At 43.9% G+C, this 24,272-nt stretch overlaps 1 protein-coding gene across 1 annotated transcript in view; it reads right to left on the minus strand.

Annotated features, from left to right (window-relative positions):
- Positions 1–24,272, minus strand: part of LOC119181547 (sphingomyelin phosphodiesterase-like) — a 43,608-nt gene that overhangs the window by 14,749 nt on the left and 4,587 nt on the right. Inside the window, exons 2-8 of the mRNA XM_075874742.1 lie at positions 21,546–21,743; positions 19,204–19,359; positions 16,046–16,276; positions 11,166–11,335; positions 8,401–8,511; positions 4,662–4,742; positions 2,980–3,067 (exon numbers count right to left, since the gene is read on the minus strand). Of these exons, the coding sequence (XP_075730857.1) occupies positions 2,980–3,067; positions 4,662–4,742; positions 8,401–8,511; positions 11,166–11,335; positions 16,046–16,276; positions 19,204–19,359; positions 21,546–21,743 (1,035 nt within the window). The remainder of the gene's footprint in view (positions 1–2,979; positions 3,068–4,661; positions 4,743–8,400; positions 8,512–11,165; positions 11,336–16,045; positions 16,277–19,203; positions 19,360–21,545; positions 21,744–24,272) is intronic.

A 24,272-nucleotide genomic window follows, 5' to 3' on the forward strand; every position in this document is an offset into this window, starting at 1 on the left:
AAATGACCCTGGTTGGATGCCCTCCCTAACCCAAAATTTTTTTATAATTTATTTTAGTTCCATTGTTCTCGATTTTTGGTCATGCGTAAGATGATGAGTTTTCGCTCACAGCAAATGACACCGACGCCAGACTTTTTGCGGGACGAGTTTCTTAACGCTATTGCGTGATATAGGCTGTCACAAACTGAAGTCACAAGATGTTGTGTACTTTTTAAAGACATAAAATTCTTACTGTGCAGCTTTCTTTCAAATGTGTCATATACGATTTTTATGAGACACGTGAATAGCAAAACAACCTACACGAAGGTCAATAACGAAGTGTGTCAATGTTTTCAGGCCAGTATCAGCAGTTATTCCTGTTGCCTCGAAACAAACTCTCAGCAAGTCGTTCTCTTCCTTTTTAGCAAAGCTTTTCTCCGGAACAAAAGCATTCGCTGAAAATGTCAATTTCATGCTGTTCATTCAACGCATTTCTTTTATTGCGCCAGCAACTATATGAACAGTCTGGGCTTGTTTTTTTCGCTGTCGTCGCCACCGCTGGAGCCGCCGTCATTCACCTATATGTTTGTATATATATATATATATATATATATATATATATATATATATATATATATATATATATATATATATATATATATATATATATATATATATATATATATATATATATATATATATATATATATGTGTGTGTGTGTGTGTGTGTGTGTGTGTGAGAAGATGAGCTAGCCTCTTCTTTCTGCGGAGCGAAATTCTTCCCTTTCCTGCTGGGGTCCTCTGCGCGCACGCTTAGCTCATGAGCGAACAAGGGGGGGGGGGGGGGGGGGTTCGCTCATGGTTGTCGCGATAACGCGGCAACGATCAGCGCACGGCTTGTGCCCCCAATGCAGGTGGGAGCTTCTGCAGGCTGCGCTCTCACACGAAAAAAACGATGCCAAATGTGTACCTGAAGCGGTTATGTTCTCGTACACCAGCGCTTTGTTGAGTTACGCGAGTTTGGATCTAAATGAGTTGACTGCCAGCCTCACTTCGTATAACACTGTGATTTGTCGCTATGACATTCATTGCTTTACCTTTTCGTTGAAATTGATTTTGCACAGTCAACTCTGCTACAGTCACAAACTGCACTTGACTGCATGCGCACGAGTATACTTAGCCACCGGAAAAGGTTCTTGAGACGCAGCTATGTATCCAGCGGCTGTTCACGTTTGGTATGTTCCGCAATCCATTTGTCGTAAGTTATTCAAGCCTGATACGCAGGGGAAGCATCTGAAACGTGTGGCACTCAAAAAACCACATACGTGGCCCGTAATTCTCTTTACTGTGTGTTTCCTTGTTGGGGTCATCTACTGTTCCAGTGCCGCCGGAAACTTGGTTACATAGCTAGCGCATGCTTACTGCACTTACTGTTGCTCGTAAAATACTAGCCTTGGTTCGTAAAACATTCGAATATGTTGTTATCACATTCATTGCTTCACCCTTTTGGCGAAACTGTGGCTTACTTGTTTTGTCATTGTTCGCCATTAACAGCCGTCACAGTACACACTGTTCCGACCTGGCTTGCGCTGACTAAGCCCACTTATTTGGAATAACACCTGAATATGATCAAATGAAAGTTCTACAACTCTTCATGGCCTTCCCTAAATTCCTCAAGTGAGCAAGGCGTCAAACAACTTAAACAGTTGTTGACATGTTCACGTGTAAGGCATCCTGCATTGAATTCAATGGCATAATAAACCAGTGTCATGGAATTGCTCTCCTACGCCATGAAACACCTCATAAAACCCATTTGTGGGCTGCAGTTTTGATTCCTACCACTGCCAAGTTATCACTAGTACACGTGAATCTCTTTCTGTGTATATCCTAATAAATATGCTACAGTTAAGAACAACAAATACTTTCCCACTTGACCTCATCAGCTTCAGCGCATGTTAGGTTGTTTAGGCTCTAACAAAAACGTCAACCTTTTACCTCTTCCATTTCTTTAGTTCATTCATGGCGAGGATCGCATTTTGGCTGACTTAACGCGTTCAATAAGTACACGAGGATTTATTGGGGAGCTCTATGCCATAGCGGTTTTGGCTTGATGCACCAACAGCGAGATTCTCGCCTGTGCCTGCCCACACCGACTACACACTTCTACATTCTTCTACAGCGGGCGAAGTGCAGTGTGGGCTGAGACAATCTCGCATCGCTGGTTGTCGGCGTTCCCAAGGATCATCATTCTGTACCTTCCCGCAGCGTTTCAAAATTCTGGCACCATCACGCTCAATAACGTTAGGTCGAGAAGTATAGCAGCCTTCAACGTGCAAGGAGCATGCGTTAGGTGGTGGTGGGATGAGTAGCGAATACTGCTGATGTGCCAAATAGTAGAGGTCCTGCAGTTCTGATTCGTGGATCATTAAGAAACCAGTGCATTGACCTGTCTGGTAACGCAGTCCCAGCAGCCACGCTCGTGCAAAGAAAGGCGGATTTACAAAGCAAGCTTTCATATTACGAATGTGTACATGACGACCAATGCGCACCTTTATGCACCCAACAGCCATGGAAAATGTTTGAAACGGTGTTTGCTTATTTTCTACGTCTGTATACACTGCTAATATTAAGAACATATACATAATAATAAGATGCAGAAGCTGAACTAGTGAACTTTGGACAGAGGAGAGCGTGGTTTCTGCGCAGCCTCAAGCAGAGAGCCCGAGACGAGCAACTGCTAGTTGTCAAGACCACCGATCGAAAGACCTCCACCTGGCTCGTATTGATCTCTTTCCTTTTTGCTATAGACTTGGGAAAAGAGAACCATTCGAATATTCGTATATCCATCAGTGAGCGGGGCTATCATGTCTAGCTGAAAACTTCAAGGCAAAAAACAAAGTGAGCTGTTATTTCACAGACCTTCTTCATTGTAGTCTGTACGACGCAAATAACATTAAGGCTGACAGTGTGATATTTCGAAGACGTCACATTCGTATTCACCTTCTCGCCTTTGTCTTCTGATTCTTGTAGTTCATCCACGAGCCATGCGAGCTGCTGTGCCGGATCTGTTGCATTTATCAGGAGCCACCTGCGTTTTCAGAAAACTATGAATGCACGGAAATGCGGAAACAATGCGTAGTGTGGATCTGGATAAGTTCTTCTGTTACGGGATGCTGAACAAATTCATTTCGCACCACGTTGCACGGCGGGATGGACATACAAGCGCATACAGTCTAGCACGTCGTGCGCATTGCAGACATGATGCACTACATCCAGGAAATAGCAGCAAGTGTCCGCCTTGGTAGCTTAGTAACTCAAGTGTAGCGCTGCTTAGATCGAAAGGCTGGCTTGATTCCCGGTCACAGCTGGTGCGTATTAATCGAAGACAAAATAAAGAACACTCACGAACCAAGGGCCCATGCTAAAAAAACCACGAATGGTGAAATTAAATTCGAAATTTCCTCTCATGAGAAAGATATTGCTCCTCGCATAATCCACGAGGTTTTGTTAGGTAAAGCCCTATAAATTCTGGATTTTAAAATAATGTCTGCCGGTGCGTGGCGATGTGGGTCAGCCCGAGCGCTCACAAAGGTACCACGTTGACTTATTGACACATTTGTCGGCATAATTACTAGAGCTATACTTCTGCCATGAGAGATATAAACGCTACGACAAACAATAAAAACGCAAGAGCTACTAATGAAGTTACAAATTATACGTGAACAAGTTCTGTCACTCCTTAAATACAAAGATTGTAATGAAAGTTGTTAAGTACATATAGGATATTACCAAGCGGTAACGACAAAATGGTGTATATAAAATAATTTCGTTTACTGGAGTCTCATAGAATTCATGCACGATGTCCACTTATACCATCTACTTCAAAACACGCATGTATACAGTGAGTGCCCATAACAGTGTATAAAAGCAGGTCGAAGCGGCACAACGCAGCTGCCTTAACTTAAAGAAATAGCAACAAAACGCCACTTGAGATCGCGGGATCAAAATACAGATGTCAAACATGGAAAGAAACTTACATCAAAAAACAAAGTTATAAAAACAATTATCACAATAAAATGCTGGCAGAAGCACAACTTCGTTACAATTCTGTCGAAATACATCACATACCAAGTGTACTAGTTCGTTATGAGGCTGCTGGTAAAAGTGAAGCAATGCTGCGCTCTTACCTATATATTTCAAGCCCATTCACTATTTTTAAAGCAATAGCCGTATCACCTTCGCAGTGTTCAAATAATGCGTCAAGCTATCGAGCCCTTCACCCATATATTTCACAAACCAATGCTAAGCATATCGACTAGTACGCATGCCCATATCACACACTTTACCCGTGCCTTCTTTCTTGACTTCAACTAATAATATACTAACAAATCGTAAAACGACTCACCAAATATCCAATATTCGCCATATCAAATACTGTAACTGCAAATACAAGGTAGGTAAACTTTGATAACGTATCAAAATTGTTAAAATGCTTGCTCCAACCTGCCAACCCCATACATACATCTCAGCCGTTTTTGTTTTCGTCACGCCGCATATCAAGAACTCAGAGGTTAAACAAGTTATCCTGTATAGTCTCATTGAACAGCATTAGCCAAAACATGGGACTAGATGTTTGCTTCGAAACATGGAGCGTCCAGGGTGGTGGAATCAACACAGCTTACCAGTTCAAGGTGCTGCAGTAATTCGTATTCACAGAAAGGATCTTCAGTCCTGGGTACGGTCTCGCTGAATAGTAACCAGCCCTGAAATGCAGACGAAATTTAGCATTCGCGTTGTTATTATTCATTTGCAACCTTTTTTTCATACGCTGCTTTCATATACACATAGATACAAACCATCAAACATTTAATATAATAATAATAATAATAATAATAATAATAATAATAATAATAATAATAATAATAATAATAATAATAATAATAATAATAATAATAATTACAATATAATATCTTCAGCGTTGCATCTCAAAATAACTATCTAGTTATGAAGCAGGTCGTGCTGAAGGGCTCCAAGAACTCTAGCCACGTAATGTCATCTAACGTGCATTTACAACACACAGAACAAAGGCCTCTCACGTTTAGCCTCCATCGAAACGAGAGTGCACTGGCTGGAACTAAATGCGTGACCGTCGGGTCGGCTAACGAGCACTGTAATCTTCAAGTAATTTGAGATAACTTTCATGCAGCGGGTCTTTAAAGCAGGATAGCCACAAGAAAACAACTCCTTTCGGATGACCGAAGCCACCCATCTTCGATGAACTAAAGCAACACAAGGATTTGTCTGTGGAGCATTAGGGTACGGGGGTGTTCACTGATGATGGCACGTTTGCTACAAATGGTCACGAAAGATTAAAGGTGTGGCGTCAAGATCACCATCAGTAAGTCTTTGTAATGCTTTGAGTTGTAAGAGGCACGCTCTTCGAAAAGACGCGTGCCTGAATTGGATCACTTATTCCTGCTGTTGTAAAGCAAATGACAATATTAAGAAGATAAGACGACGAAAACCGAAAGAATAAGCGCTAAAAATTAACGAGCACAAAAAGGCAACCAGACAAAAGACTGTGCTATATGTAAGGGCAACTGGTAGCGCCTGCTTTTTGCGTGTGACTGCGAAGCAATTTTTTGGAGGCCCTAGGATACCACGCCAAACTAAGCGCATTTCATCTCGGCTCGCCTTGCCCCGGAAGGTCTCAAGTTGCACCCATCGCCCAAGGGGGGCGAAAAAATTTACCACGTCGCAACTAAAGCAAAATCAGAGTGGCTCTGTTGAAATCTTTCCTCGGGGACGCCGAAACTTCCCCAGATATGCCGTAGCAAGCACAAAATTCAAAGGGAAAAAACCACTATTTTCGCAAAAATGTACTGCTCTTTTTTGCGCAATTGAACAGTAACGTTTGAATCCTGCGTTGTGCGCGGTATACTTCTGAGCACGTAAACTCGCTGTTTAGTGATCGCGGTACATACTTTACACATTCTACATCATCGACCTATCATGTGACTTCCAATCTGGATTCTCTTATTGTGACGTTGACGAAACGGAAAACCTGCGCCACTACTGTTTGGCCGGGGCTGCTGACGCGCAAACGCGCAGTTAGTTTTCATCCGACGACTGGCGTGGTCCTCGGGGTTTCGTTTTCTTTCTAGCATCTTTTTATTCGCCTATACACGTCACTGCAGTTGTGGTAGATAGTCGCAGAACTGCTGTACGAGGCTGCAAGAACTGTTCTACAGGCGAATTGATTGATTGATATGGGGTTTAGTGTCCCAAAACCACCATGTGATTACGAGAGACGCCATAGTGGAGGACTCTGGAAATTTCGACCACTTGGGGTTCTTTAACGTGCGCCCAAATCTGAGCACACGGGCTTACAACATTCCCGCCTCCATCGGAAATACAGCAGCAGCCGGAATTCAATCCCGTGACCTGCGGGTCAGTAGCCGAGTATATACTTAGCAACTAGACCACCGCGGCGGGGCGATATACCGGCGAAGGCATGAATCTGTGCAAGTTCTACGGGGATTGCAGGTGGATTGTTTTTGCCAGCGTGGGTATATTTGTTATTTTTGTCGGGTATTTCACTCTGAGGCCTCGTTGCCGCTCTCAGTGCTGTGCATTTCTGTAGTACGCACATTAGCACTGATCCTACACGTGTTGGAATGCTTACACTTGTGTTGACTTTCCCTCCAACGTGATTTTCTTGCGAAAAACCCCGCCTCCTTGTGTCCTCAGCTTGACCGTGGTATATGCAGTAATAAAATAAATAGTGGGAGTGATCAGCCGTACTCGGCGAAAGCAAAAGCGGAAGTTCGAAGCTTTCACTGAAACACTTTACACTAATTTTCACGACTGTTCTGCAATTATAGTTCATACAAACGAGACACGCTTTTCTGTTTGGTCGGCCTCTCAATCGTAGGCGTGCTGTTTGCGAACTGTTAATAATAACTCTTGCACCATAGATTTATTTTTTAATTAAAACATCATTGCTGTTTTGCTTTCAATAAATAATATTGTTCTCTGTACTCACTCTTCAATTGTTTTTACTTGAGCCAGCTGCGAATATGTGCCTCTCCGTACCACGCACCCTTTGTATGCGCAGGTACTGCGTCCCGAATGGCGTTTCAGCGTGCTGCTGGACGTATCCACTCGCTTAAAGCAAGGCGGGCGGGAGATAACGAGACACCCCGCAGCCCTACGCGACTTCCGGTCTTTTTGCCCCGCTGTGATGTTCTTTCTAGTGGCTAAGGTATTCGGCTTCTGGCCCGCAGGTCGTGGAATCGAATTCCGGCTGCGGCGGCTGCATTTTCACTGCTATAGGCGAAAATGCTGTTGGCCCGTGTGCTCAGATTTGGGTGCAAGTTAAAGAACCCCAGGTGAACGAAATTTCCGGAGCCTTCTAGTACAACATATCTCATAATCATATAATGATTTTAGGACGTTAAACGCCACATATCAGTTCCGGTATCTTTCGTTCACTTCTGTTTAAAAGGAACAGTCATGAAATAAAAATCCAGCCGAGGCACCCGCGTTTGCGCATACGCACCCGGCACAAAATAAAAAGGGTGGTCATTTACTTTTTACATAAAAAAACAAAAAGACAATAAATTTTGTTTTCCGCTTCCTGTTAAATCTTTGCCTTTTTTGGGGGGTGCCCTCAATATAGTTCAATGCGCTACCACTGCTTATCTTTCAAACTGTTGTCAAGGCTGTTGTTTCCCACCTCTAAACTGGTTCTTTATTCTTTGCACTCACTTTAGGAGCATTTTATATCAAGATAAATGCTAGTGCAGGTATAAGTTAAGCTACGATGTACTTGTAGGCTTCCTAATTTCAAGGTTCCAGTTAACATGCGCAGCTGCATGTGGTTCGTATCTTCTTTCGCGAGGCTGGAAACATGTCAAATTTTTGTAAACATAGTTTTTTCGCAGTCCTTTCTGCATGACAGAGTGAAAAATAAAATTTACCTATTTGATTTTATTAATCACAACAGGGTTCAGAATAAATAATTTATCTGTGTAAACTGATTTAATGTTGTACATTGGTGTCTCTTTAAAGGCCAAGGACTTCACAGCACCATGAAGAGTAAAAATAATAATCTTGATTGTACGTAGCTGCTCGAAGCGTCGGAAGACGATGTTTACAAAAAGACGCGAAGAAACAGCGTACCTAAACAACGGAAAGGATGACAAGACGATCAACATGACTGCCCTTGGTTCTTTTCTTTTCTTTTTTTGCTTATCACATGTACTCTTTCATCAGTACATATTGCCGACCAGCCTGCGTTAGCACAGTATTTCTATTGACGCCATTATGTCATACATCCTCCAGCGCTTGCGAACAAATGTGAGGAAACCCAACTGCCTTTGAATAACGTCTTGAGAGGCGTTCCTGCCACCAGCTCACCTTCGTACAGTGTCGGTGGCCGAGGGAGGCAGCCATCGAGACCACTGATCAGCGAGGGCGTCGAATATCCAAGAGGCTGACATGTTTCCTTTTTCCTCGGGTGGCGGGAAACTGCGGATGGCGAGTAGAAATACGAAACAGTGTCCGCACAGTCACACTAACAACTTCGACTTTAATGGAGCATTGTTTTGCAGTTGCGTGGCACACACAAAAACAGGCCTATTTGCGAGAAAGTGGGGGGGGGGGGGGGTGCACGTTTTACTGGTTTCATACATTCAAATCAGGGGAGAAAATTGACCGTCTAGTTTTCTTTTACCTTCTCGCGCCTATGTTAGCGCAGTTAAAACCTTTTACAATTAAATCAAACCGATTAGCTTGACATTGAGTACTACTGCATGCGTCTTGCTAATAGAGGGCCAAATCGCCCTTTTTAAACAAGTTTGCACAAAATAGTGGCATCGTATTCGCACACCTTCGCATTTGCAATAAAACATGCGTCAGATACTAGTTCAGTACTTTGCCCTGTGTACTTCTTTTTGCTTGTGTTCCATGTTTCGTGCTACTTCAACTATAAAACTCAACCACTCCGCCCAGGTATGCATTCCTTTTGCTGTTTTGATGGAACATGCTTTGAGACCTATGAAACTTACCGAGACTCCGCTATGTACTACCAAAAGTCAGCTGCTCAGCTGCGTGCGCGAAACATGAAAAGTGAGCGGATGCATAATGAGAGCTATTCAGTGCAATGTACAGCTTGAGAAGGTGCGCTGTATAGTGGGGCCCGCACCACGAGGGAAGTTTCGAAGAATATTGACAGAAATATGCCTGATTCCTCCGCCACAGGAAGAATCAATATAAGTCGACAATGACCCATGTCCTAGCAGGGGTAGTTTATATACATTGGTCTACAATTGTTCTTATATATATATATATATATATATATATATATATATATATATATATATATATATATATATATATATATATATATATATATATATATATATATATATATATATATATATATAAGGGAAAGAAGTGTATACCTAAGGGCTCGTATTTCCGTGTTTTAACACAATATTAATGAGATATAACAGACAGTAATGCCAAGGAATGTACAGGGGAAGTTATTAGAACCAATGGAATGTAAATAAGAAGAAAGAAGAAAGAAAAGTGGATGAAAAAATTACCAGCTGTGAGCAGGAATCGAACCTACGACCGACAAAACAACGAGTGTTTTCACTTGTCGTTTTGCTTATAGATGGCGCTGACTGTCACTCCTACTTCTAAATTCACATATAAACCCCAAAAAGTGGATGGAGGGACGGCCGCTGTGATAGCTCAGTGGTTAGAGCATCGAACGCATTATTCGAAGGTATATACATATATATATATATATATATATATGTATATATATATATATATATATATATATATATATATATATATATATATATATATATATATATATATATATATATATATATATATATATGTGTGTGTGTGTGTGTGTGTGTGTGTGTGTGTGTGTGTGTGTGTGTGTGTGTGTGTGTGTGTGTGTGTGTGTGTGTGTGTGTGTGTGTGTGTGTGTGTGTGTGTTGGTAATTTGGAGTACGTCCAGACATTTTTTGTATTATTTTTAAATGCCTAATTAGGCATATATTGTTGCCTATTTTTTGAAGCAACGAAGCTGGGCGAGAAATTCAAGCAGAAGGTTGTTGATCCCTTGGCCAAACGTCTGATGAAATGCATTTTAACTATTTATCTATTATAGAGCATTTGTGGTTTTCGGCTAAGTACAGATGCCCACGAAATAAAAAAAATCACCATGTGATATGCCCGCTCGCGCGTCTTCAAAGCTTCCAAACATTCTGCGAGAAAATAATTGTGTACTTCAGCTAAGAGTACTCCCTCGACAGAGAAGTGACCTCGGTAGTGGCAGTGCGACAACGCACGGTTTGCCAACGGGAACGCAAGCAATAACCACTGCATCTGTATATCGTCATCATAAACCATCGCAAGGAAAGCATATTGTTTTTGTGCTGTCAGGGAGCACTGCAGTCACGGCGCGCATATATGCGTGAAAGAAGGCATGTCACGTGGTATTTCTTGTATTTCGCGGGAATCTGTAGTAAGCTTAAAAACAGGAATGCTCAATATATAGTAAGTTATGAAATGTCTGGTCTGATGCTTTACAAACTGATTAACAACCTTCTCATTGGCATTTCTCGTCCAGCTTTGTTAGTAGGTAGGCAACTATACATGGCTATTTATGCATTTAAAAAGAACAGAGAAAATACCTTGACGTACTCAAACAGCAACCTCTGCTTGGTCACGTGCTTATAAAGTGCGCCATGCTATTTTAAAGAGAAAGAGAGAGAGATAAAAGAGAAAAAATGCAGACTCGCGCTAGAAATAGCGTGGACATTCTGTGTATTCCGCATGCCTTCTATGCAATGCGAAAAAAGTGGCTATACATGTGTCCTATCGTAAAGGAAACAATGCAATCGGTGGTTTCTCAGAATTCTGCACATGTGTACGCGTTCATACTTCATACATTGTCAACAGTAAGAAACTGGGTATTTCAAAATTGAGCGTGAGTAATTTGGGAAGATAAAAAGTAATCTCAGAGTAACGATCAGGTAATGTGATTAGTATGTCATAAAATGAATTCACCTCCAACGCGCCTCTTATTTTTGAGGTCAAGGCGCAAATTACGAGGGATGACCTCTGGAGGTTAGACAAACAAACAGCTTCTCGCTCACCAGTTGGCAGGATGACCCTCGTGGTTGCCTACGGCCGGGTAGACTGGCACGCCGGGCAGGAACTTGGCAATGGTGTCGGCTGTGTACTTTGCCAGGGCGATGTTTCCCTCCCGGGACGTGTTCCAGACGTCATGGGGCACCATGTCTCCTGTCCATATCACGTAATCCACCTGCGACGATCGCATCCAACTGAGATGGATTTGCGTGCATGTGTGTGCTCGTTGCAGAGCAATAAACCATCGAGTAACAACGGACAAAGAAAAGCACGCTAAAAGGAGGAATCTAGATCATGAATCCTGTCGAGCCTTAAAGCACCTTTGCCTTGTTTTTTTTTCACAGTCCGTTATTTCTTCCTAGTTTTCTTTTGTCATATACTATCATGTAGAAACCTTAAACTGTAGTAACTTTTTATGCCCGTTGAATTCAGGATAGCGTAGAGGCCTTTGCATACAGTGGCAAAGCACAGGTTTATCGCTATTTTATAGATTGCTCCTGCCATTCCTTCATGCATAATCATTACGATGAGCATAACAACGCAGATCATTCCCAACAGCATGCGTGTTTGAATTCACGATAGTAGTTGACAAGCCAGGAAAACTTTATCATGGAGCCTCAAACCCGTAGCTATCTAACGCTTAGATCAGCAAACTTCATCCGCCGCTGTTCATCAGTGATCCTAAGATCAGATATGTCCACAGTGCGGCTCACTGTGAAACCCGAACAGTCACTCTACCAACGAGTTACGAAAAGGCGACATCTATTAGACTACTTCAATTCCATATTATTCTCAACTTGATGCTCATGGAGCGGGAAACCATGTTTAAAAATTCAGAAGCTACAAAAACTGCAAAACCTTAACTGGCCTTCATAACCGGCGTTACTCTGTGTGTGTGTGTGTGTGTGTGTGTGTGTGTGTGTGTGTGTGTGTGTGTGTGTGTGTGTGTGTGTGTGTGTGTGTGTGTGTGTGTGTGTGTGTGTGTGTGTGTGTGTGTGTGTGTGTGTGTGTGTGTGCGTGTGTGTGCGCGTGTGTTTGTGCGTGTGTGTGTGTGCGTGTGTGTGTGTGTGCGTGTGCGTGTGTGTGTGTGCGTGTGTGTGTGTGAGTGCGTGCGTGTGTGTGTGTGTGTGTGCGTGCGCGTGCGCGTGTGCGTGTGCGTGTGTGTGTGTGCGTGTGCGTGTGTGTGTGTGCGTGCGTGCGTGCGCGTGTGCGCGTGTGCGTGTGTCTGTGTGTGTGTGTGCGTGCGTGCGTGTGTGTGTGTGTGTGTGTGTGTCTGTGTGTGTGTGTGTGTGTGTGTGTGTGTGTGTGTGTCTTCAGACGCCTTTGTGAGATTTAAACATATTTGCACAGCGTAAGACTACGAGTAGTTACGGTGTAACTACAGAAGAAGAGAAAATGACCGAAAAGAGCGCTGACCTCAACTAAAATTTTATAAGTGCAAATGCTGGAAATATGTACTCGTGGCAGAAGCCAGCTCATCACAGCACAATCGCGCAACCTATTGCGTCACAGCCAGATAATCATCATCTTATTATAGGGGTACAACGACACCCCACAGCGCAACATCACAATCTATTGTGTCAAAGCCAGATACTCGATTTCATTCTTAGTGAGAGCAACCGAAGGTATGCTGATACATAAATCACCCAGCATTTGCATTTCAATCGCTTCAATAATACCCGTGTTAGCTGATGCATTGTGAAGTTCATGATAAGTTCAGGATATTGGGACAGAGCTGCTTTATCGCTGGTTAACGTCTTGAGTGCAGTGTTCAACGGGCAGCGGACGATGCGGACTACATTTACCGCCGAGTGCTTTTATCGGGGCCTGCGGAGACGATGTGCTGTGCAAGAACACCGTAGCAACAAACGCTTGCCCGGTGACCCATGTTTTCCAGATAATAAACAAGGATAAATATTGGGAATACAGTGCTCGCTGGACTTTTATCCATCAGTATTCCTACAGCCCAGTTTTCTTCATGAGAATGCAGTGCCTACTATATTCGCGTTATCAGTAGGCAGATCACCAAGTTATCTATGACGCTACAAGTTGCACGTCTGCGTTCGCATACGTAGCGGTAATTTATTGAAGCATACGGCAAAAAAAAAACATAACGCAAGTTGTGTTCGCGGACTTTTTTGGTTATTAGCATTGAGTACAGTGTAATAAATTTGAGTTATTGTGACCATTCAATAAAACTGAAATGTCAGTTTGATTTATTGTTTTATAAAATACTGCGAACAAAAAGCCCAAACAGGGTGAGAAAAATACATAACAATAACAGAAAACAAGGTTGCAAAGTGTTTTTTACAAATGTTTTTGGTTGTAAGACGGGGGGATAAAAAAAAGCTATTTAACAACTCGGTCATGATAACATTATCAGTATGTAATAGAAGAACGGCATTATTTGTACAAACGGTCACGGGCATTCGGGAAATGCTTCCGTTAGTTTATTACAATCAGCTATAGTTCGTGGGGAAAAGGAGTAGCGAAATTTGTTAGACCTTGTGAAGACTGGCGTAAGAGAATGAAGATAGTGGTGCTGAGTGGGTCTACTAACAAGGGGAAAACATACGCTGCAGTATCCAAGAATAGCCCGGGATTTGCTATGTCGGAAAGAAACTGTAGATGACTTTTTTTTTCTCTGAGATTGTAATAATTTAATACCATTTGCAGTTAGAGCAGTGTGGTGGCCGGTTGACCGAAATTTACGGTAAGTAAATCGTACTGCTTTTCTTTATATTCTTTCTAGGTTTTGAATGTTAATTTTTGAGTGGGGACCCCAAACTATTGATGCGTACTCAAGTTTTGGCCTAATTAAAGAAAAGTATGACAGGAGTTTGTCACTAGGTGGGGCAGTCTTGAGCTTGTGGTGGAGAAGGCATGATTTCCGGAAAATGACAGAGCAAATGTTATTTATGTGTATATTCCACGATAAGGTACTCGTTAATGTTTGACCATAGTATTTATATGAGGCTACATTAGGCAAAGGTGCTTCAGTTAAATAGTGTGCGTCGTCTAAGGGGACTTTCTTGCGCGTTAGAGGGAGTTACACACATTTATTTGCATCAAGAAGCATTCCCCATTGTTCACACCACTTTGAGACATTGCTCAAGTTAATATTAAGGTCGCATTGGTCACTAATGCAGATATACCTTGTCTAAACAAAACACGATCGTCTGTAAATGTGCGGATTTGTACAGGGGTGCTAATCACATTGACAATGGCATTATAGTCGACCATAAATAGTAGGGCGCCAAGTACGCTCCCCTGCAGAACGCTAGAAGTCACCGGAAGGCAGCCGGACGGTTTTCACCCACCTGAACGTATTGGTTGCGGTTGTGGAGATAGGCTGGAATCCAGGAAGCTTTATAATTAGTTTATCGTGTGTAACTGTGTCGAATGCTTTACTGTAATCTAAGAATAATATATCAGTTCGGCCATTAGTATCAAGAGAAACTGCAAAGGTGTGAATAATAGTAACCAATTGGTTTGAAGTAGAAAATCCTTTTCGAAACCCATGTTGATGATTTGTTAAAACGGAGTCTTCTTCCAAGAATTCATTTAATTTGTGTACTACTATGCGCTTAAAAAGCTCACAACATAATGACGTTAAAGATACCGGTCAGTAATTTTGTACTACAAGAATGTCGCCTTTTTTTTAATATAGAAACAATCCGTGCCGACTTTCAGTCGTCTGGTGATTCCACTCACAACAAATAGACACGAAACATGACGGCTAAGTGTTTTGCAATAGACTCTGTGAAGCGACGCAAAAATATGTAAGGGATATTGTCGCATCCGCCAGAAGATTTAGACTTCGAGTTCAATAACAAAGCAACGACACCAAATAAGGAATGTCACAGTTTCAGCTTTACCAGGGGTCATTTCTTTCTGTTAAAACTGAAGAACACAAGTGTTGTACATGCTAAAGAACCTTGGTATGTGAAGCAAATAAGCAACGCTGCAGGTATGACAGGTGTACGCTGTTGGTTGCTTTAATCCATCTACGGCAGATGGGATTAACTCCAAAGAAAAGTACGAAGAATAAGTTTCCTTGTGAAACCGAGGCAAAGGGAATGGTAGTATACTTAAACATAAGTATCTAGTCATGAGTCCGTATTAAATCAGCTGGCGTTGGCTTGAAGTGCCTTCGTGGAGCACTCGCCAGTGATTGTCTTAGCTCGAGTCCTTAGCGATCACAGGCGTATGAAAAGTAATTTGAGATCAAATTTTGTGCTAGCGCACACGAAATGAAGTCACTAGTGTTTGCCAGCTATTGCATCACATCCGCTTTATTCTTTGTTTTGCCGGATGTGTTCCCTCATCCCAGAGATGGTGCTAAGCCTCACGAGCAGCTGATCAGACGTAATTTTTGGAATGTGGGGGCTTCTAAGGAGCCTTCCCTACCAATTGTATCTACCTTTCTTCTGCTGTAAAACTATCAATGTTCCTATTCACATGAACATTGCTACATCCGGAACATTTAGAGCGTCTCATTCACCCCTGTAGGTAAAAATTTAGCTGATAACAATTCTGCTTAAGAAAACGCATTTTATCACAATTTTTAACACCAGACATTGCAGTTCGAAAAACATTATCTGCTCATGGAATTCGAACTGAGTGTTTTTCGTGTTTTTAATCACCGAAAATGTTTTTGCGTGCAAAATAAAAGAACACCGAAATAAAGAGGAAAACAAATCGATGCTACAAAGACCACTTAATGCATGGCAATAATATAATCCAGCCATTTTAATCACTGCATTACTTACTATGCATTCCAGTAATGTGTGCCTAAAGAACTTGACGGAGCGAAAGTTCCACCCAGTCGCCTGCATTGGTTGCGAGCCTACGTCAGAGCAGGACAACCGAACCAAGTACTCACCTTGTGGTAATCCCGCACTTCTTGGAGCATATTCTCGAACGTCCTGGCAGGCAAGTCGCACTTGTGCAGAGAGCCCCAGTGGCCAGCGGGTACGTTGATCAACCAGTGGGCTTTGCCGTTGTCCTCGCGGCAGCACAGGGGTTCGGGGCAGTCGGCTCGGCTGCCCTCCGCGTATCGCATGTCCACGTGCGTGTCGGTGACGTGCAGGAAGCGCAGCTTCAGAGCATCCGGCTGTTCGAGAAGAGCAAAACACTCAACCTAAATATTTCTAGTTCAAGCTCTTGGCGAACACTCTCGTATTTTGATCACTAGTACTGCTGCATTTTGAATACCGGATTTTGAATACCTTCTAACGAAAACGAGGGAACCACAAGTGGACATGGAGGAGCCCTAATGGTGAAAATAAGAACGAAATAGACTTTATAATGAGTGCACACCCAGGCATCGTGCAGGATGTGGAAGTGGTTGGCAAGGTACGATGCAGTGGCCATAGAATGGTACGGTCTCGATTTAGCTTAGACTTGAGGAAGGAACGACAGAAACTGATACGCAAAAAGCCAATCATTGAGCTAGCACTGAGAGGGAAAGTACAGGACTTCAGAGTCTCGCTTCAGAACAGGTACTCGGCTCTTAGTGATGAAACCAACCTTAGCATAGATACAATGAATCATAATTTGACGAGTATCATTACGGAGTGTGCAGTGGAAGTTGGAGGCAGGGTAGTTAGACAGGACACTGGCAAGCTTTCCCAGGACACGAAGAATCTCATTAAGAAGCACCAAATCATGAAAGTCTCAAGTACAACACACAAAATATAACTGGCAGAACTTTCGAAATTGATTATTAGGTGTATGTATCTTATGTAAGAAGGTATGACATGGAGAGAATTGACAATGCTCTGAAAAACAGAGGAAGCGTCAAAGCAGTGGAGAGGAAACTTGGGATAGGCAAAAATCGGATGTATGCACTAAGGGACAAAGAAGGCAAAATAACTACCAATATGGAAAGGATAGTTAAAATAGCGGAGGAGTTTTACAGAGATCTCTACAGTAGCCGGAACAACCACGACTTTAATACTATAAGAACTAGCAGCAACCCAGATGACACCCCACCAGTAATGATAGAAGAAGTCAGAAAAGCTTTGGAGAGCGTGCAAAGAGGCAAAGCTGCTGGGGAGGATCAGGTAACATCAGATCTGCTGAAGAATGGAGGACAGAGCGTGTTAGAAAAACTAGCCACGCTGTTTACGAGGTGTCTCCTGACGGGAAGAGTACCAGAGTCTTGGAAGAACGCTAACATCATCTTAATACATAAGAAATGAGATGACAAGGACTTGAATTACAGGCCGATTAACTTGCTCTCTGTAGTATACAAGCTATTTACAAAGGTAATTGGTAACAGAGTAAAGAAAGCATTAGAATTCAATCAATCAAAGGAACAAGCAGGATTTAGAACAGGCTACTCAACAATCGACCACATTCATACTATCACTCAGGTAATAGAGAAATACTCAGAATATAACTAACCATTATACATAGCCTTCATAGATTACGAGAAGGCGTTTGATTCAGTAGAAATATCAGCCGTCATGCAGACACTGCGTAATCAAGGAGTTGATGAAGTATATATAAACATCCTGGAAGAAGTCTACAGGGAATCAACTGCTACCATAGTGCTTCATAAAGAAAGCAACAGAATACCAATCAAGAAGGGTGTAAAGCAGGGTAGCACAATTTTCCCAATGCTATTTACCGCGTGCTTACAGGAGGTTTTCAGAAGCCTAGAATGGGAACAGTTAGGGATAAGAGTTAATGGAGAGTACCTTAGTAACCTGCGCTTCGCCGATGACATTGCAATGCTGAGTAACTCAGGGGAAGAATTGCAACTCATGATTACGGAGTTAGACAAGGAGAGCAGAAAGGTGGGTCTTAAAATGAATCTGCAGAAAACGAAAGTAATGTACAACAACCTCGGAAAAGAGCAGCGCTTCGAGATAGGTGATAGTGCACTTCAAGTTGTAAAAGACCATGTCTACTTAGGGCAGGCCATAACCGCGGAGCCGAACCACGAGATTGAAGTAACTAGAAGAATAAGAATTGGGTGGAGCACATTTGGCAAGCACTCTCAAATTATGACAGGTAGATTGCCACTATCCCTCAAGATGAAGGTATATAAAAGGTGTATCTTGCAGGTACTTAGCTACAGAGCAGAAACCTGGAGACTTACAAAGTGGGTTCAGTTTAAATTGAAGACGACGCAGCGAGCAATGGAAAGAAAATTGGTAGGTGTAACCTTAAGAGACAAGAAGAGAGCAGAGTAGACTAGGGAACAAACGGGGGTTAAGGATATCACAGCTGAAATCAAGAAGAAGAAACGGACATGGGCCGGGCATGTAGCGCGTAGACAGGATAACCGCTGGTCGTTAAGCGTAACTAACTGGATTCCCAGAGAAGGCAACCGGGTTAGAGGGAGACAGAAGGTTAGGTGGGCAGATGAGATTAAGAAATTTGCGGGTGTAAATTGGCAGCAGCAAGCACAGGACCGGGTTAACTGGTGGAACATGGGAGAGGCCTTTGTCCTGCAATGGACGTAGTCAGGCTGATGATGATAATGATGATGATGATGATGATGATGATGACTGCTGCATTGCTACAAGAAGGTAGGCTTCGTCACGACACGCTCCTTCGGTTCAGCAGCTTTCGTAAACTGCATGAGCACATGTTCTCCGTTAACGGATCAGTCTTTCTTCGGTGTTCTAACTTGACGTCAAAAAACCACTTAAATGAACGTCTGAAAACACCTTAACTTATAACGTAACGTTCATCTTGACATTACGATGCTTCTTTGTAGGACTTATTGGTACGAAAGCTCACATGCGGTTCTGCTTGCATGTTACGCACGCGTTCTGCTGCACACACCACAAAAACTAGACGCAGGATGACGGTTATAAGACGTAGCTGCTGTGATGCCTGTCCGTGAGTCCCGTATCCCATGCACCATTTTCTCGCTGTTCATAGCAGAATCTGCCACATCGGTTTTAAAGACAGCTTTTTGGAGATGACCCCGGAAGCAATTCTTACCTGCTATATTTTGTAAATGGCTGTTGACTGCTGTGTGCACGTTTGACTTAGAAATTCGCGAGCACCGGAATACTGTACCTGGGGTGTCGGAGGCATAGGATTAGGCTTCCTCGTCTTGGGTAGTGTGATGGTCCAGTTGGGCACCCCTTTGTCCCCACAGTCTTGGCCAAGTACTGAGCTGCATACTTCGTGGGCGCTCAGCGTAGTCCTCTTCATGACGTGGAAGAACTCGTCCTGCGTCAGCAAAGTTTCATTGTGTATCACGTAAGATTCGTTTACTAAAAAAATTGGCAGTGCAGGCTGAACAAACAACTAAATATTAGGTGTAAAAAAACCACAGCATATCCACGCAGTGAGTGATGACGAGTCGGGCGAAGCGTCAGTCAGCCCGTCTGTGCTTCCGTCTATCTGCTCATTTTTGCTTCCATCCGTCCACGTGACCTCCGTGCGTCTATCCATGCGTCCGTCTGTCTGCCCGTGCGTTCATGCGTCCGTCCATCCATCCGTGCGTCCGTCTATCTGTCCGTCTACCTTCTAGTCTGTCTGTCCACCCATCCGTGTGTCCATTTAAGGAACACTCCAAGTACCGCCATCTCGCATCTCGCATTCCCTGTGGCACATAATCGCTCCGCGCGTCCATCCACCCATCCGTCCATCTGCTAGTCTGTCGGCCCATCCGCCCTTGCGTCTGTCCATGCGTTCATCTAGTGAACACTACAATTACCACAATCTTCCATCTAACATCCCCTGTGGCATATACCGGCTCTAGAGCGGGTATGTGCCACCGGTGGCTACATACACCAACGGAGGACAGACAGACCCATACCCTTAGGAGTTTCCCCCCTAAAAGGTTAGTGTTATTATTTGCAGTGACCTACCCATCAAACTATGGCTGTATGCACAAGAAAAAATTAGGTACAGAGGGGTTCTCAGTTAAAGGCAACCGGCCGGCTGCGCCAACTTTAGTTTTGCGCAGGAGCAGTGAGCGCTTGTTTGTCGTCCGCTACAGTTGCGCTCGTGCTTCAACTCAACGCAAAGCGTGGCCGAAGTCGCCAAATTTTGAAAATGGTTCCTTTCTCCCAAGATAGAAAGAAAATAATGGGAATGATCTATAATCAGATAAATGTCACCTGACACATTAGCAGGATTGCGGTATTTCATTCGCGTTAGATAAAGAATTGCCAGCTTCGAGAAAGCTTTTTGGTGGCGCCCGTTAAAAGCGCTTGTAAGTTTATTGTGTAGCATACGCACTGATGCAGATTCGAGTTGCTGCAGTGCGCATCGAGTTGTGAACTGCCGGGACTCGAACCTGCATCAGTGCACATTAAATACGCGCTCCACAAGTAAACGTATCTTTTATTACAGCTATGCTGGAAAACGACATTTGTAAAGTAGTCATGCTTCTTACCCCACCAAAAATATCAGAGAGGTAGTATTTCACATAATTTAATCTCCTTTCGCCTTTGCAACAGCTTGCCATCTTAGCGGGCAATGTAGCCTGAAGACCATTTTAATGCGTGGGATGGCTGGCTTCTTTCGCGGTTATCTGGAGTGCGGCCGCAACTGTAGCAGAAGACAAAAGAGCGCTGCTCACAGCGCTCACTGCTCCTGCGCGAAGCGAGTGGCCGCAGCCAGCTGGCGGTGGCGCCCAGCAGACGACATGCGCTCCAGTGTTCCCTTTAACAGTGGACCCCTCTGTGCATTAAAAGCATTGTGATAGAAGATACGATAAAAATCAATGGTGTATCGAATCACCGCCATTCAACAAAGCTACGCAGCCTAAGCACGTTAAAGAAGGCTTAGGTTGTCATGAAATTATTGCAGTGCCTTCACTTGCGCTAATTAATACCAGTATACATACCGATCCAGAACGAAATGCAAAAGGCTTTTTGGGGTGTTAAGGCATGCGCAAGCGTAACCCTTCGAGACGAAGTTTGTGGAGGGTATAATCAAGGTAGCCGGTGCGAGGCGTATTCCCACGTCAACGAATGCAACTGGCTACGAGCGCACTCTTGTTTTCTCTTTCAGCTTTTCAGAGAAAAATTTGTGTAACAAACTCACCAGGGAAGTGTTCAGTACCGTTCATTGCGGATGAATTAGGTTTACGAAATCAAGACGAAGCAGATCATATATTGCTTAAGATAGCATATATATCGGCAGTTCACGTCCTTCAATGATTACAAATAGGTGAATATTTTTTAGGCTTCGTGCTTCTTGCTGTGTCGCTTAGGCATTGTTCTTCATGGTAAATGTAACAAGCCAAACACTTCTCGAGTGAAACAATGCGCATGAACTCAAAGATTGTACCCCACCTTGGGCCGGACATCAAGAACTAATGTCGGAACGTAATGTCGGTGTGTGTTTTTTTAAAAAGGTTTCCATGGGCTTAGGCAGTGATAAAATACGAGAGGGGAGCATACCTTGAAGTTGCTGATGAGCCCGTCGCAGACGCGTTCTGAGCCGGCGAGACCAAACAGCTTGCATTCGTGGTCCAGGTTGTCGGCGATCACGTCCTTGGACAGACCGCGACGTATATCCTTGAGCACACTGCCGGCAGCCCAGCTGCAGATGCCACAGCTGGGCATGTGGTGGTGGTCCGAAGAGAGACGGGAAGCCCCCTGCGAACACAACAAAAGACACAAATGAGCGTGTTGCAGCCAAACGCGTGCGTGTTGTACTTGGTTGTGAGCTGTCGGTGGCCCCTTCAGTCACGAATTGTGATTTGCTGTCAGAAACGTATCAATTTCGCGTGGCATAATGCCAAGAAACTCAGTATTGCATTCCACGTAAGAAAATGAAGGCAAGCGTCATTTTGTGTGAGTTTTTATAATTATAAATGTTGTGTACGAAAATAATTAACAATTTATTCTGCCACGAGTTAGCTTCAGCATTCGGATAAAGAGAGTCCAGTATAGGCCCAAAATGCATGCGCAGTTTTTTTTGTGTATTTGTTTCGAGCTAATAAAAAAATACTTTTCACGTTGGTCCTGGAACGCGTCACGACGAACAATTGTTAAAACATGGTAGCGCATCTATCAAAGTGATTTTCTGCAGCAATACGCAGCACAATATAGTTAAATGATCGCCAGTTGTCGAGTCAAGAGGCCTGCACGAATGTGCACACCAAAACTCAAGCCATTTGATGCAACCCGTGGTGCATGGCGTGCCGTTGAATTTGGCGTGTACATTTGTACATTCCATGACTGAAAGGAGTAGAGGAGGTATTTCTCTACAGGTTATCAGCTAGTAAGTGTTTTGCAGAGAAGTTGTTTTTGTGGACCTTGTGGTGCTCTCATTGGCATTCGCTGAAATGGGAGGCATAAAGGATGAGCCTCGTGAAAGGTTGGAAGAGAAGGAGGTCGCATGATTTACCAAGGAGACAAGGTGTAACGGAAGGTGTTACAAGATTGCCTGCCGAGGTGGAATGCTTCGAGTGCGACCGTGCATGGTGCATACGAAGTAGAGCGTAGCCGTGAAAGTGAAACACGTTTTGCGCGTGTAAGCTGGTGCAATTGACCACGGCCGCACTGTAACGATGCTTAGCGTTCCAACACGGTGCGGCAGCAATGGAACTTACATTTTCACATGTTTAAGGAGTATGGCGTAGGCGAAATACAAGACATGCGTTCACATTGCAGCTCCCTTCATTCACCTGTCATCCTGTTCCAGCTCATTATTATGTTGACTTTACTGGTCAATAGTGCCAATTCCGTTTACTGCGCCAGATAACTATTTTGTAGTCCAGACACCGTGGCATAGAGCTTGTAGTCGCTTTCCCAAAGTTCCCATTCTATGTATACCTAAATATTTTGCGTCGTATCCAAGGACTTCGGTGCTGACAGCAAATACATATTCCTGCTACTGCTGTAGCCATGGTAAGGCAGCACGGGTGCGTAGCTGTTCAGTGAAGACTTCTGGCTAGGCCAAAAAAACTAGACCTACTTCGTAGGGGCTTCTGGCACCATATGAGAGCCCCGCGCGATGGTCTAGTGGATAAGGTATTCGGCTGCTGACCCGCAGGTCGTGGGATCGAATCCCGGCTGGGGCGGCTGCATTTTAAATGGAGGCGAAAATGCTGTAGGGTCGTGTGCACTGGTTTAAGTGCATGTTAAAGAACCCCAGGTAGTCGAAATTTCCAGAGCCCTCCACTACGGTGTCTCTCATAATCATATAGTGGCTTTGGGATGTTAAACCCCACATATCAATCAATCTAGCACCATGTGAGACGCTGAGCAAGCCAGCCCACAAACAGAACGTGTTGGTGGCTGACAAGATAGGAACGTCTATTCAAGAATCATCTGGCCAAGAAAGGAGAGTGGCGCTAGTAGCGCTAGTGAGGTTGGTGACACACAAAGCAGTGCCACAGGCTATAAGTAAGAATCTACGTAACAATATGCCTGAAGTAGTTGAGCGTCGACCAGACGAAATATACAACCTAAACATTTGCATCCTTGAGAGATATACGCAAGAGTCGTTCAAGGGACGCCGTAACTGTGAGACGTGAGGGCCAAAGTTTGGCAGTGGGGTTATTTATTGCGCTGCGGGAAACGTCTGATGTACAAAAGTGCAATGAATGTCGGAAAAAAGCATGATCATTTCCACAGCATTCATTGTGCGTCTAATATAAGATCTCTCTGTCACAAACGAGCACTCAAAAAAGCGCGCGCCTCTTCGGCTGCTGACTTGGCTGGAGGACGTCACGGCTAGGCTCTGCGTGGACGACACTGTGAGCAGCCTGACAGCCGTCCACAACGCTGCTGTTCAATTTTTAGATGCGGAAGCATCTTATACTCGCGCCTTGTAGTGCGCCGTCCGCGCCGTCCGCACCGCTTCTCGAACATTCGACAGCTGACGCGCGCGCATGCGCCGTCGCGCCGTCGCCCACTTTTCCACCATCTGTGCATCCCTTCCTCCTCTACACACCGCGCGTGCTTCACTCCTCCACCATCTGTGCACCCTTCCTCCTCTACACACCGCGTTCGACATCTACAATTCTCCTGATTCTCCAGTGGACGCGCATGTGGCGTCGCGCTTCGAGAACATTCAACAGCTGACAGTGCATGCGCCGTCGAGCTGTATATATACTCAAGGTCGGCGCTCGCTCGCTCAGTTGCCGCTCGTCGGTTGGTTTGTACGGCGCGTCGACG

The sequence above is a fragment of the Rhipicephalus microplus genome, chromosome 10 (genome assembly GCF_043290135.1).
Source record: "Rhipicephalus microplus isolate Deutch F79 chromosome 10, USDA_Rmic, whole genome shotgun sequence".
Taxonomy (NCBI): domain Eukaryota; kingdom Metazoa; phylum Arthropoda; class Arachnida; order Ixodida; family Ixodidae; genus Rhipicephalus; species Rhipicephalus microplus.